General features: G+C 41.8%; 2 protein-coding genes across 3 annotated transcripts in view; both read left to right on the forward strand.

The window, feature by feature from the left end:
• LOC307198930 (S-adenosyl-L-methionine-dependent tRNA 4-demethylwyosine synthase TYW1) overlaps positions 1–15899 on the forward strand; it is a 286923-nt gene that overhangs the window by 192008 nt on the left and 79016 nt on the right. Inside the window, exon 16 of one of the 2 annotated variants that reach the window (XM_079946282.1) lies at positions 13249–13303. The exons of the other annotated variant lie outside the window; for it this stretch is intronic. Coding sequence (XP_079802408.1) covers positions 13249–13254 — 6 coding nt within the window. The 3' untranslated portion in view covers positions 13255–13303. The remainder of the gene's footprint in view (positions 1–13248; positions 13304–15899) is intronic. 2 annotated transcript variants of the gene reach the window in all.
• CALN1 (calneuron 1) overlaps positions 13247–15899 on the forward strand; it is a 495446-nt gene continuing 492793 nt past the window's right edge. Inside the window, exon 1 of the mRNA XM_079946285.1 lies at positions 13247–13303. The gene's annotated coding sequence lies outside the window, so the exon portion shown is untranslated. The remainder of the gene's footprint in view (positions 13304–15899) is intronic.

Consider the following 15899-nt stretch of genomic DNA (forward strand, 5'->3'; position numbering starts at 1 on the left):
TGCCCTGACCCTTGTGTGTGCCAACAGCAATATCCTGCCTGTGGATTTCATTCACCCAAGACTTCATTGACTGTCAGATCCACCATCTTTTTAGGTAGCACTAATGAAATGATGACACAATGTTTTCTTAAGACTTAGAATTCATATTTTTTAAAATTTTTATTGAAATATAGTTGAATTACAATGTCATGTTAGTTTCAGGTGTATAGCAAAGTGATCAAGTTATTATATACATTATATATATTATATATATTCAGAATATATATATATTCTTTTTTAGATTCTTTTCCATTATAGGTTATTACAAGATATTGAGTATACTTCCCTGTGCTACACAGTAGGTCCTTGTTGGTTATCTATTTTTTATACAGTAGGGTGTATATTTCAATTCCAAACTCCTAATTTATCCTCCCCCCTCCCCTTCCCCTCTGGTAACCATAAGCTTGTTTTTTACATCTGTGAGACTTAGAATTCTTATTTTTATACCTACACAAAGATTTTTTAGAATTTTTAGCAATAGATTTTTAAATCATATCTTTTTGTTACACATACATGAAAAGAAAAATATAAGTGAAGTGATTGAGTAAAGGATTGATTCTCAAACTGGAACATACATCAGTATCACCTGGAGAGTTTGTTAAGATACAGATTGCTGGGCCCCACCCCCAGAGTTTCTGATTTGGGAGGTCTGATTCAGTGGAACCCCCACATTCGCATTGTTACAGGTAAAGGCGATGCTGCTGGTCCAGAAGCCATACTTCGAGCACCGCAGCATGAATGACTAATACTTCACATTCAGAGTTCACTCTTCTGAATCATTTTTTTAACTCAAAGTCATTAGTGTGCATGATTTTCCCACAATTTTATGAACACTTAAGAGCATAGGTGGTGCAGTATTGTTAATAAGAATCCATTAAAGAATAAGGGCCATTGGTGCTGGGCTCCGGCTGCTTTTGCAATTATACAGAGCCACTTTTAAAAAATAGCGTTATTGAAATGTAATTTACATAATATAAAATCCATCCATTTTAAAGGTACGATTAGGGCTTCCCTGGTGGCGCAGTGGTTGAGAGTTCTTCTGCCGATGCAGGGGACACGGGTTCCGGGAGGATCCCACATGCTGCGGAGCGGCTGGGCCCGTGAGCCATGGCCGCTGAGGCTGCGCGTCCAGAGCCTGTGCTCCGCAACGGGAGAGGCCACAGCAGTAGAGAGGCCCGCGTACCGCAAAAAAAAAAAAACAAAAAAAACAACAAAACAATAAAAAACGATAAAACAATAAAGGTACGATTAAATGATTGTTAGCATATCTACAGAATTGGTCAAACATTGTCACAATGTAATTTGAGACCAGTCCTGTCAGTCCAAAAGAAAGCTAGAGATTCGCCTTTTCTGGACAGCCAGTATAAATGGAACTACACACTATGTGTTCTTTATGTGTGTGGCTTTTTTTCCACTGAGCGTGTTTTGAGTTTCATTCATGTTGTAGCTTGTATCAGTACTTCATTCTCTTTTTTTACCAAATGGTATTCCGTCATACAAATGTGCCATATTTTGTTTATCCATTTACCCGTTGAGAGACATTTGGGTTTTTTCCACTTTTTGACTATAAGAATAATGCTGCTATGAACATTCGAGTACAAGTCTGTGTAGACTTTTTCATTTCTTTTGGAAACGTACCTAGGAGTGGAATTCTGAGTCATATGGTAACACTGTGCTTAGCATTTTGAGGAGCTGCCAGACCGTTTGGCAAAGGGGCTGCACCGTTTTACATTCCCACCTGCAGTTTATGAGGGCTCTGATTGCTCCACATCTAAGCCAGCAGTTGTTATTATCTGTCCTTTTGATTGTAGCCATCCCAGTGAGTATGAAGTAATACTTCATTGTGGTTGTGTTTTGTGTTTCCATGATAACTAACGATCTCAAGCATCTCTTTGTGTGCTTATTGGTCATTTGTATCTTTTCTTAGGACAAAGAAGAGATCGTTTGCCCATTTTAAAATAATTTAACTTTTTATTATTGAGTTGTAAGGGTTCTTCAAATATCCTGGGTACGAGTCCCTTATCAGATATATGATTTGCAAAAATTTTCTCCCATTCTGTGAGTTGTCTTTTTACTTTATTAATGGTGCTGTTTGGAGCATGAAAGTTTTAAATTTTGATGAAGGCCAACTTATCTATTTTTTCCTTAGTTGCTTGTGCTTTTGGTGTCATAGCTGAGAAACCACCGCCTAACCCAGGATTATGAAGGTCTTCTCCTCTGTCTTCTAAGAGTTTTAGCTCTTACATTTGACTTTTTGATTCATTTGAGTTAATTTTTGTTATAGTGTCAGGAAGTAGTCCAGATTCATCTTTTTTCATGTGACACACGATTTTCCCACCACCATTTGTTAAAAAGGTTATTCTTTTATTATTGAATTTTCTTGGAATCTTTGTTGAAAATCAATTGACTGTAAATGTAGAGATATATTTGGGGGGGTTATCTCAATTCTCTTCCATCTATCTATCTATCTATCTATCTATCTATCTAATCTTTATACCAGTACCACTTACTGGCAAAACTTACAGCACTAACATTGTAACAAGTTTTGAAATCAGGAGTTGGAAGTCTTCCAGCTCCTGGGTCTTTTTGAATTTTCATGTGAATTTTAAGATCAGCTTCTCAATTTCTGCAAAAAATCCAGCTGAACCGGCCCACTTTTTATTCTTGCTTTTGTGAATGTTGTTAAACATCTCTTTCATTTCATCCACTCTCCTTGTCCTCAGCCCATTGCTTTCTGTAGCTTAGGTGGTCACGTTTTTCTTATAAACTGTTGACACTTGTTTTGGAAGTATTGACGCAGGCACCTTTAATAGCTGGGTGGGTTAGGGGCAGGACAGGCTGCCTTTCCTGATAAAAAGACGCAAGAAAAGTTATCTTTTTGCCCTAGTGATTTGAGGTGTCACCTTTATCATACATGAAAATTCCACATGTACTTGCATTTATTTCTGGATATTCTGTTCTTTTCCACTGGTCTGTTTATCTATTCATGTACTAACACTACACTATTTTAATTATCAAAGCTTTCTAGTATATTTTAATACCAAATAGGACCAGTTGCCTTTCAGTTTTTATTTTGTGGTCGTTTCCAGGCTATTACTGAATGCTTATTTTTCCAGATGAAGTTTATTGTCATTTAATGATATTTTCTTTGTTACCTAATGTTTGATAAGTTCTGGTCAATATACCATGTGTGCTTGAGAAGATGGATTTTCTATTATCAGAGGTGAAGTTTGATACACATCCATAAGGCCTATGGGATTTTAAAAAATTATCCTATTAATTTCTTTTAGATCCTTACTTATTTTTTGTCCACTTATCCAGCGTCATTGAGCAGGTGAGACTTATCCAAGGGATACTTCAATCCTGATGACTTTGGGATTTAGCCTTTTGTTCCATCAGTGAGATTTTCACTGGTTCTTGCCGTGGTTTGTGGAATCTCATCTCGATACCCTGCTCATGCAGCCCCCTGCTGTCCTTGCAGTTTTTCTTAGATTAACACTATGAAGCTTGGCTTCTTTTCCCTTCTACATTCCCATCAATTAGTTGGAAGTTTATTTTCCTGGCAAAAAAATTCATGGTGATCGTGAGTAATGGTTTAATATCACTTTTGTCATTTTCTGGTATGTACTTGGATCTGGGGATGATGGAGTATCTTGGGATGTGATACTGAGACACTGTCTGGGACAGAGTTGTGCTGAGGATTCTGGAGACAGTCATGGGAAGATAGTAGGGGAGGAGCTCAGAGGTTTGGGTATAAGGGTAGCCTGGAAAACATTGGACAAATGCTTGACGGAAGTGGGGTTAACTTCACGCCAGCCCCCTTCTGTTTCTCCAGGTTTGCCTTTGGCACATCTGGTTCCCAGGGAGACCTCTAGAAGGCATGCCGGGAGGAGAGTGAACTCCATGGCTATTTTAGTGGATTTTCACCCCCCTACCCCCAGGCCCTCTAGGGTCCCTCTACTCAGCAGTCAGCAGAGACTGGCAACTGGTGATAAAGAAGACTGGCATTTCTTAATGCCCCAAAGACCAAAGCTCTTGGGCACTGGCCCTCCGTATCCTCAGCTCCCAGCTGCTACCCCTTTGTAACCTATTTTCTCCTACAAAGTGCCTTTTGTGAACTTTTTCCCTGAATTTCCATATAGAGGTGGCCTGGAGTGACTGGTGTCACCCCTGGCTTTCCTTCCATGACCTTAGAGCTACGGGGCGAGACCCTGCACACTCCACATGTGTGGGGCAAGAGGTAGAGGGAGAAAGGGAAGCCCCGTGAGCCCTTCTGGGAGGGAGCAGGAAATTCGTTTGCAGTCAGAGGGAAAGTAATCTGCAGTACCAAGTGAAGACCTGTGTGATGAAAGGAAATCATGCTGCCAACCTTGAACCAGTGATCCCGGATGACATGCATTTTTACAAAGCCTGTGTTTCGATCCACTTCAAAGGACTCACTGGAGTTAGTTTTGTAAGTTTCCCAATCCATCAGCCAGCTGGGCTTGTGGAATAATGTTTCATCTTGAAAACAGATTTATCAGGGAGAGGGTAAGAAGAATCAAAGACACAGGAGATTTATGACCCCACCCCCCGCCCCAGGTCAAGCAGAGCAATCAGTTTGCCGTCATCACTTTAACCTTTCTGTTGCGGGAGTCTCGGCCTGGGCCTCAATCGTGGCGTTCACCCTGGTGTGGAGGTCTCCCCACTTGGGACATGGACACGTGCGTGAGGGAAGGGGACACCCTAATGGCGACTCGGGACACAGCAGGACAGCAGTCCATTCGCCTTGTGTTCCCCCTTTTCTCCCCTTTGTTTTTCTCTCTCTTTTCTTCTCCCTCTTCATCCCCTCTATGGGTGACTTGATTTGTTTCTAGAACTCTTGGAAATAGGAGCAGTAACAAAAAATTTGAAAAAAAGTTTTTGTGCAATTCTCAGGGAGCCACTGAGAAACCAAGACATTTCCACCTTGACGGACGGCCTCGGTCCAGCACTAGCATTTCCAGCACGTCCTCAGCTCTGGCCATAAGCCCTCAGAGATCCTCGCAGCACACGGGATGATGCTGAGATGATGCGTGCGAACCCAGGAACCCAGGATGCCGCGGAGGAGAGCAGGACTGTTTCATTTAATAGATGCGGAGGCAGACTCAGAGAAGGTTACTGGTGTTGGATTAATCGGTTTTCAGGAGAAGTCATGATAGAAACAAAGTATGGGAAGCTGGAAATAAGAAGAATGAATGGAAAGGAACTTAGCAAACTGGAGAAAGCGGAAACTCAAACTTGCAGAGGGGAAAGGCTAAGTGTAACATGGCGGTGCCTGTCTGAACTCCAGAGGCCACAGGCATCTCTGAAAGTGGAAATACAGCTTGGGTTCAAAATAGGAGGGTTGCTGGAAAGTCTCTAAGAAGAAGTTGAATCTCCATGTCCTCCCCAACACCCTGCAGCTGTGGTCGACTCTGTCCACCTTAGCAGAACCTTGCAGGGCTCTTCTTTGGAGAGCTTGATCTAAGTGGAATCTGGACTCTGGGGCACTGGGCCAGGGTACTGCAGGGAAAACAGGGGGATTAAGTACAAATGAACACACCGAATGGTATAGCGTCCCAGTCCTTGCCTTCCGTCTGCTGCTTAGAATAACTCATAGCCAGAGTTATACATTTATATACAATTACTGATAGATGTAGAAAACAGGCAGATGAAATAACGAGACAATCATGATTAACTCCAAGGTGATGTTGCATAAGGGAGAAATTGTTTCCATAGTATACCACTCAGCCATGAATAATACTTATATAGGTTCTGAATATTGATTTCACCCAAAATTATAACAACATGCGGGAAGGTTTATAAGAAAGTTAAATCCTCATCTTCCATATTAGGAAGTCAATAGTTAATACTTAAAACTAAACAATCAAGAAATAGGATAAATATGCCATTTTCTAATATGAAAATGGTGCAAAATGGTGAAAGTATTTACTCTGTGGAGGGAGGATGGGGGAATTTATTTTAAAGTTTTGAATGTGAATAATAGTAGTTAATAAGACTTGATAAGGTGGCTGAATTATAATTATAATATGTACTATATACAATATATGTGTAAACCCACACATACATAAAATGTTATAGGGTGGAGAGGCTGTCACAGTTTGAAAAATATGTTAAAGTGCTCAGATGTTTAGGAAATTATACCTTATATTTTCAGTCCTTAATCATAAAATGTTCTCAAGGTTCTAAAGCCAAACATCTATCATCACGGTATTTAAATGAAATTCAGCAAGGAGAAGGTAGTATTTTGACCACTCCTTCCCAAAGTTATAAGGTTTCTTCCAACAGTACAGCAGGAAAATACATTTCAGTAATTGTTAAGTATGTAACTCAAATGAATCTTGAGGCCCTGAGTACAATGAAGAGACAATAGTCAGCAATTAAAAGTTTTTTAATTCCAATGTTTACTTATTTAAAGAATATTATAGTGGGTTTATTTATAACCCACAGCCACTGTTCTTAGAATGTCTGTTCCTTTCCACTGAGGCTCCCTCTCACCTCTGATTTACTTGAGTCAGCTAACCTTAAAACCCTTGATTATTCACCCTTTACCCCAACTTATCTCTAAGCATTTTACATCTCCAGTCCTGGTGTCTTTCTACCCATTCTCCTGAATTCATGTCATCAAAGCTCTTCTTGGAAGGTGTGGGCAGAGAGGAAAGACAAAATTGTCTTCAGCAGGTAAAAGAGAAGAGAGAGTCCTGAGACTATTAATTAATGAATTTCATTCTTATCACAAATGCCAATACTTATTATTAACAAATTCCCCATTTTGATAAATAAGTAACGTGGTAACTTAGGTATTGTTCTTTTGAATGTTTTCATATAAATATTCTATGAAATCATGCCTGTAAATTATTATTTTGATAAAAAATGATTTTAAGAGAAATTGACTCATACACAGTGACTCTGCAATGGAAATCACTGGAAATTTTTAACGAGAAGTTTTTAAACGTAGAAATGCACAAGGAATAAATAATAACACCGGTGCCTCACCACCCAGAATTAATATATGCTAACAAGTTTTCATGTTCACCACCCAGAATTAATATATGCTAACAAGTTTTCATGTTTGCTTTAGGTATTTTTTTATTTTAAGAAACAAGAAGTCAACCATTAAATTAAATAAATAAGGAGCAGACTCAAAAGATTTGAAGAGGTTATATAAGCAGAGGAGGGGGTTAGTAGGGAAAGGAAGGTAGGAAGGAGCAGAGTGTTATGAAAGTGAGTCCATGAGGCCCACAGAAGAGAGGCACAGAGAGGTATAGCTGGAAACTTACAGCAAAATTCATAACTGATGGTGACTTTAATGTTAAGTGAATAAAATTAGTCATAACTAATTTTCAAATGAATAAATGGCACTATTTATATAAATTTATTTAGAAAGAGGGGGAGTTGAGTAGGAAAATCATATACTTAGTTTCTATAGGAAAACAACTTTTTTTTTCCTGATGTGTTCAAGTTGTTTTGATTAAAAAAACGAAACTCTGGAGGGCAGGCTTTATTATATGAAACTATATCTTCTTGGATGATCTGTTCATTGCTTGATTAAAGCCATATCTAGGAAAAAATCATTCCTTTTAGAAACAATTATTCTTGTAAATTTGCCCACATATTAACCATTTCCAATACTCCTCATGCCTTTTTGTAGATTCAGATTTCCAAGACAATTATTTCCCTTCAGCTTAAAGAACTTCCCCTAGCACTTTTTGCAGTGCAGGTCTGTTGGCAACAGATTACCTCAACTTTGATTTACCTGAAAATATCTCTTCGTTTTCAGTTTTGAAGAATGGTTTTTACTGGGTATAGACTTCTGAAGTGACAGTTTTTTTCTTTCCACACATTAAAGGCATTATTTCATTGTCTTCTGTACTCCATTTATCGGAAGAGAAGTTGCTTGTCAATCATTCCCCTGTATATGATACCTCATTTCTGCCTGGCTACTTGTAAGATTTTCTATTTCACTTTTATTTTTATCTGTGATGTGGCTAAGTGCAGGTTTTTGTTTTGTTTTGTTTTGTTTTGGTTTTGGTATTGATTCTTTTTGGAGGCTTGTTAAGCTTCTAATATATGATGTTTGATGTTTATAATTAAGTTTGGAAACATTTTGGCCAATATTCTTTCAAATATTTTTTATTCTCTATTCTCCTCTTTTCTCTTGAAACCTCAATTATACATATATTAAGATGTTTAATATTCTGGCTCTATTTGGTATTTGATATTGAGGTTCCATTCGTCTCTTCTTTAAATACTTTACTCTCACAGATTCTTTTTGGATAATTTCTATTTATTTCTCTTTAAATCAATAATCTTTCTTCTTTTTTCCCCCATGTGATCATCTATTAATCTCATGCTATTATTTTGTAAAATTTTTTTCATATATTGTGTCTTTCAGTTCCAGGGATTCTACTTGGTACCTTTTTAGAGTTTTTGTATCTTTTCTGAGATTCTCTGTCTCTTCCTCCAGTATATCCATTCTTCTCATAAAACCCTTTAACATATTTATCACTTAAAGTCCTTTCCTCCTAAATCCTAAATGTGGATCTTCTTTGTTGACTGCTTTTTTTCTTTTGACTTGTCATCACATTTTCTTATTTCTTCATATGTATCATGCTTTTTTATTGTATAGACATTGTGGTTGACTCATTGTAGAGAATCTGGATTCTGTTATCTTCCTCTGAAGAATGTTGGGTTTTGTTCCAGCAGATCTAGCAGATCTGCTGTCAGATCACCTGAATTTTGTGAAGGCTTGGTTTTAGGCTTTGTTAGGGTGGGTCTATTTGAATTTTGCTTTTAGTTCTAAGGTACAGCACTTAGTCCTGGGATGTGCTTCCTAATCATAGGGCATGGCCTTTTTAGAGTTTTGTTGAAAAGCTTGAAGTGTTTACCAAACTCCTCTAATTTGGAGAGACTTGAACTCTAAAGTGTGCCTTTCTATTGGAATTTCTGCCCAGCGTTTTCCGCCTTCCAGCTATACTTTTCCTGTGGGCTCAGTAGAGTCTCTCCCTATGGATATGCATTTACAAAGTCAGCAGGGACTTGAGGGGGTATCCATATATCGATTTTTGGCCCCCTCCTTTCCCATATTTTCCTCACCTCTCAATTGCAAACTTCTCTGGGAACTCCAAACTCTCATCTCAGATTCTCCAGCCTAATAAGACTGCTCCTTTTTGCTTGGACTCCAGTCCTCATGCTCCAGGCAGACTGGGGAGTGCCTTCAGGAGAAAAGCTGGTTAAATGTGAGTCTCACGAGTTTACTTCCATTCTTTCAAGGCTTGCATCCCCCTAATTTCTGCCTGCTTTTGGTTACTCTCTGAGGACATTATACAGTTATTTTAATATTTTGTCCATAACTTATAGTTGTCAGCAAGTGGGTTTCATCTGATACAAGCTACCCTGCCATTATCAGAAAGAATTGATAAATAAAGTAGTCATGTCTACTGTCACTACTTCTATTCCATATTATAATGGAGGTCTTAACAAGTACAATAAAACAAGAAAAAAGAAAAGGTATATGAATTAGAAAGGAAGAAACAGAACTTGAATGATTTGCAGATGATATGAAAATCCAAAATAATCTATAGAAAAAGCCTTTATAATTACTATAATTAGTAAGAGTTAAGGAAGGATGCTAGGTATTAGCGCAGTATTTTAAAAATCTGCTGCTTTCCATCAATCAGCTTCAGGTCTCTTAAACTATACTTTAAGAACATGAAAGATTTGTCTCAGATTTGGAGCAACTTTACCATCCCAATTCTTGTTCACATTTATCTGCTTTCTTGAAGCAATCTGAGTTTTGTTTTCTGCTGTTTGCTACCAGAAGAGCTTTGGCAAAAGAGAAGAGATTTCTCTGTGATCAGATATAGAGAAGATGGACAAGGGGTCCCTTGCTCATAGCGGGTGGTGTGGGCCTGCTGGAGTAGAGTGAGGAAGCTAAACCAAAAATGAGCTCTTTGGAGGCAAAAACTGTATCTTGTTCACTGCTGTACCCCCAGCTGCTAGCACACTGGGTCTGATGCTGACTAAGTCAATGTCTATTGGTGGAACATGGTTGCTCTTGATAAGTATTTGAAGGTCTCACATAGAGGAGGAACTGACTCAACCTGCAGGGGACGTCAGTGCCATCTGAGGACAGAGTGATCAGAGTTGGAGGACCTTGAACTCCTGCCCAGAAGGATTCAGGCAGTGGTTGAATGAATACCTGGTAGAGGTTTAAAGAAGAGATTCAAACAGCAGCTAAGAATTTGTACTTTGACCTTCAGGGTGGAAAATGGAAGAAAAACTGAATAGTATTATGGTAGCCAGCCTCTGAGATGGCCCTCAGTGACTCTTGCCTCCTGGTTTTCATGTCCTTGTGGTCCCTCCCGCATTGACTTGGGGCTGGCTCTGTGACTGATAGAATATGGTGGCAGTCATGTAGGTGACTGACTAAGACCAAGTCATAGAAGGCATTGCAGCTGTTAGCTGAGTCTCTTATATCATTCACTCTGGGGGAAGCCAGCCCTCAGGTGGTAAGGACACATAGAGTCTTGTGAGAGGCCCATGTGGAGAGGAACAACCTTGCCAGCATCAGCTTGCCAACTCTGGGAGTGGGCCACCCAGCAAGCATACCCTTCTGCCCCAGTCAAACTTTCAGATAATTCCAGCCTCAGCTGATATCTGATTACAGCCCCCACAGGAGACTCAGAACCAGAACGACTGTGGGATCTCACTCCAGTTCTCTTTCACTAAGGATCTATGCTGTTTTTACATTTTATCATCTCCCTCTGGGTTGCCTTTGACTTGCCACCAGAGACAAGTGTTCTGGGCAGCGTCCCAGTCAAGGATCTCCTGGAGGACAAGGATCATTGCCCCATGTTTGTATTACTATTACTGCTAGCTCAATGCCTACACAGTGTAGGTGCCCTTTAAATTGTTTCTGAATAATGAACAAATAAAGGTGAGTCTGTCAGAAACAGGTCCTCTGGCTCTTTGGTGTCTCTTCATATTCTTCTGATTTTTAGTCTTCCTGACATACTACTCAGCAAAGGGCAGGATAGTGTATCCCTAAGATGCAGGAAAATTCATCTGTTGAAATAGGGAGTTTTCCCAAATTCCACAGCTCTGTTATTTTGGGGATAATTGCTTCTTGCAATAAGCCCCAGATTGATACATTACCAGAAAACTATACCCACAAAGCACAGCTAAGCATTTCTGAAGCTGAGGTATCTAGTGACTGTTGGTGCAGGTACACAAATCGATTTACCTCATCTTAGAAATAATACAATACCACCTCCATTAGCACACAAAAAGTTTGGATAAATAGAATTTATTTTCATTCTGATTTCCAATAGTAACCAAAATGTTTGAGGATGGCCCAGAAAGCCCTGAAAGATCCAGAAAAGATGCTGTAAGAACTATGAAAAGAAGAATTAATCCAGAGCATAAATGAACCTTGAAAACATTATGTTAAGTGAAAAAGGCCATTTACAAAGGACCACATATTGTGACTCCATTTCTATGAAATGTCTAAGATAGGCAAATCTGTAGAGACAGAAAGTAGATTAGTGGCGGCCTGGGGCAGGAGAAGACTGGGGAGCTGGGGGATGACAGCTGAGGGACGAGGAGTTTCTTTTTGGGGGTGATAAAAATGCTCCAAGATTAGGTTGTGATGATGGTTGTAAAATTATGTGAATCTATTAAAAACCATTGAATTATATACCTTTAGTGAGTGAATAGCATGGTATGTGAACTATATCTGAAAGCTTTAAAAAATAATTATTGATGTGCAGCTAAATTTTTATATTCATCTCGTTTATCCACCCAGTTTAGTCTCTGAAAATATGTTAGTCATCAGTGATGGAGATGATGACTTTCCAAGGACCAAACATATCATTGTCCAGACATCATGGATAGCACCCATGTAGAGACATGTCTGTTCCAGCACTTGGCAGTCAGTCTGTCTTCTGATCATTATCATGGTTTTTGTGAGGGGCTCATCTGTTGTTCCCATTCACAGATAATGACCAGGCTGGGAAAGAAGTCAGTGTTCTCATTCTCATCACCAGCCCCACTGCTGGAGCCATGGAGACAACAACTGGAGGTTGGCATGGTGTCTTCTAGCCCTGCTGCCATTTGTTTGGGGTCTGCAAGAGCAGCCCCAGGACAAGACAAGTAGGAAGGCTTTGCTTCCAATTCTTACCCAACTGGCATCCAAGATCTGCCTTCTTCCAGTTTGTACAATGGCCCCTGTAGTAAGCACCTTGAGGAAGGTGGCACTTCCCAGAACCAGTAATCTCAGCAATCTGAGGCAAAACAATATCCATCTTTGGAGGAAGCATCCCTGGCTAGAAACTAGGAGGCTTGCCTTCTAGTCCTGGCCCTGCTATTTGAATTGACCTAAATCACTCCCTGAGTTCTCACTGACCTTGGGTGTGTCAGTAAATCAAATTTCATACGGGAATCAATGCTTAGAACTGTAAGGTCATCCTCAGTTCTAAATTCCACGAGCTGTTGGTTTACCCTCTTGGCGACAAACGTATTTCACCTGTTGAGGGCCGACAGAAAAGGCAGTGGATCTCCACTTGTCTCTTTCCTATTTGCTGTCTCTGCTGCTTGTAATTGCCGTAGTTTGAAGAGCTTTGGTTACTTTGCCTACTGCCCAGCCAAGGTGTCTGAGCCTTTGTGCCCCCCAGGAGGGGTGAGGCCGGGGGGGTGACGGGGCTCCAGAGAAGCTGCCTTTGACCGCTTGAGCCCTTTGTTTGGTCTCCATGGTTTGCCCCATATCTCAGGCAAGGGACTTAGAGAGAGGAAAACAACACAGTTGTCTTCTAGTCCTCTGGGTCCCATTATCCCACTGGTCCCCATTGCAGAGGTTCCTCCAGCAGAAGAATGGTTTGCACGCAGCAGGCCTGAAGACCCTTGTGAGGAGCCTCATTGAATAAGCCTAGATGGAAAGAACCCTTGTCGAGCTGCCAAGCTGTGCTTCAGCATATGTAATACATGTTCATCGTACAAAATATGGATGATACAAGCAAAGAGAAGGAAAAAGTTACCCATAGTCTCACTGATTAGAAGCCACAGTAATCAATCATTTCCCATTTTGAGCATTATTTTAAGGACTAGGCACTCTGCTGTGTAATTGCAAACATTATGTAATGTAATTTTACAACACCTCTCTGAAGTTTGTGCTATTATTTCCCTCTGCAGAGATGAAAACTGGGGTTTAGAGAAGTTAGACAACATACCCAAGGCAGCACAGCCGGTAAGTGGCAAAGCTGAGATGAAAATCCAAGCCTGGCTGACTCCAGGGTCGATGTCATATGTAATCTAATTTCCTAACATTTTGTAGTCTTCTCTGCCAGTCTTTTTGTCTGCACAGTTTTTGTATCTTTTTATCCTTGCATAATCATGGTCCTGCTGGGTTTTCTGGGGGTCTTCTACCTGCCAGACCCCCAAGCCCTCGGGGGTTCTTGGCTGTTGGATCTCTGCAGAAATCCACACCCTAGAAACCGTTTCTGGAGGACTCTAGTGCACTCTACCAATGTGGCAGGTCTGTTTCTGTTTGGCAAGAAGACAGAGTCTCTTTTTCAATCTTTCTTCAGTCCTTAATCTCTTAAAGCTTTACTTGCAATTCCTTTGTCTAAAAAGCAAAGACCAAAGAGAGTTACCTGTGTCTCAGATGATCTCCACGGGCTGGTCCAGAGAGCCATGCAAGGAGCCAGGAGGGCTGGCCACATGTGCCGGCTCAGGCATGTGTGGGCTCCCCAATACCTGAGGCGTACAGTAAGGACATTGGGTACACATCCCGGCAGCCCTGGGATGGCGGAGTGTTGAGGAAGGGTCTGTGTGGGGCCCCTGCAGGGAATGCAGCCAGATTCTACCTCATGAAACTGCAAACGTCCCTGCCCAGGCAGGGGGCTGCAGTTTGGGGCTGCAGCATGGACACAGCACCCTGTACAGGGCATCTCTCCACCAGGCCTTCCCTCCCATCCTCACTGACTCCTGGAGCTCGCTCTATCGCCACCCCCCACCCCCGTGTCTTTTTGTTCCTTCCAGTTTTCAGGAACATCAAATAAAGGCTCTTTCAAGAGGCTCCCTTGAGGCCAACAGCCAAGAAACCACATTTCGTTCTGCCGTTCCAGCAGACGAGCCAGCTTGATGGGATTTGGCCCCTTTAACAGAGAGAAGCTCTTCCCTGAGATTAGACTGTTTTGGGCCTGATCCCTCAACTTCGTAGGACATCAGGCTTAAGCCATGAGAAAAATATTATAAAGAAAAAGTGAGGGAGACCTTCAAGATGGCGGATGAATAGACGTGTAGATCACCTTCCTCCCCACAAATACATAAAAAAATACATCTACATGTGGAATAACTCCTACAGAACACCTACTGAACGCTGGCAGAAGACCTCAGATGTCCCAAAAGGCAAGAAACTCCCCACATACCTGGGTAGGGCAAAAGAAAAAAGGAAACACAGAGACAAAAGAATAGGGACGGGACCTGCACCTCTGGGAAGGAGCTGTGACGGAGGAAAAGTTTGCATACACTAGGAAGCCCCTTCAATGGCAGAGACGGGGGTTGGCTGGGGGAAAGCTTCAGAGCCACGAAGGAGAGCGCAGCAACAGGGGTGCAGAGGGCAAAGCAGAGAGATTCCCGCACAGAGGATCGGTGCCGACCGGCACTCACCAGCCCGAGAGGCTTGTCTGCGGGGCGGGCGGGGGCTGAGAGCTGAGGCTCGGGCTTCAGAGGTCAGATCCCAGGGAAAGGACTGGGGTTGGCTGCATGAACACAGCCTGAGGGGGCTAGTGTGCCACAGCTAGCCGGGAGGGAGTCTGGGAAAAAGTCTGGAACTGGCTAAGCGTCAAGAGACCATTGTTTCACAGTGCGGGGGGATTCAGAGCACCGCCTAAACGAGCTCCAGAGACGGGCGCGAGCCGCGGCTATCAGCGCGGACCCCAGAGATGGGCGTGAAACCCTAAGGCTGCTACTGCAGCCACCAAGAAGCCCGTGTGCAAGCACAGGTCACTATCCCCACCTCCCCTCCCGGGAGCCCGTGCCGCCCGCCACTGCCAGGGTCCCGTGATCCAGGGACAGTTTCCCCAGGAGAACACAAGGCGCGCCTCAGGCTGTTGCAACGTCATGCTGGCCTCTGCCGCTGCAGGCTCGCCCCGCATTCCGCATTCTGTACTCCTCCCTGCCCACAGCCTGAGTGAGCCAGAGCCCCCTAATCAGACGCTCCTTTAACCCCCTCCTGTCTGGGCGAAGAACAGACACCAGAGGGCGACCTACACACAGAAGCAGGGCCGAATCCAAAGCTGAGCCCCTGGGAGCTGTGCTAACAAAGAAGAGAAAGGGAAATCTCTCCCAGCAGCCTCAGAAGCAGCAGATTAAATCTCCACAATCAACTTGATGTACCCTGCAACTGTGGAATACCTGAAGAGACAACGAATCATCCCAAAATTGATGTGGTGGACTTTGGGAGCAACTGTAGGCTTGGGGTTTCCTGTATCTGACACACTAGTTTCTGATTTTTATGTGTATCTTAGTATAGTTTTTAGCTCTTGTTATCATTGGTGGATTTGTTTATTGGTTTGGTTGCTCTCTCCTTTTTTTTTAAATTACTTTAAAAACTTTTTTTATTTTAATAATATTTAAAAAATGTTTACTTTAACAACTTTTTAATTCAATTTATTTTATTTAATTTTATTTAATTTTCTTTCTTTTTTTTTCTTCCTTTTATTCTGAGCCATGTGGCTGACAGGGTCTTAGTGCTCTGGCTGGGTGTCAGGCCTGAGCCTCTGAGGTGGGAGAGCCGAGTTCAGGACAATGGTCCACCAGAGACCTTCCAGCCCCATGTA

This window comes from Stenella coeruleoalba (assembly GCF_951394435.1).
Source record: "Stenella coeruleoalba genome assembly, chromosome: 15".
NCBI lineage: Eukaryota > Metazoa > Chordata > Mammalia > Artiodactyla > Delphinidae > Stenella > Stenella coeruleoalba.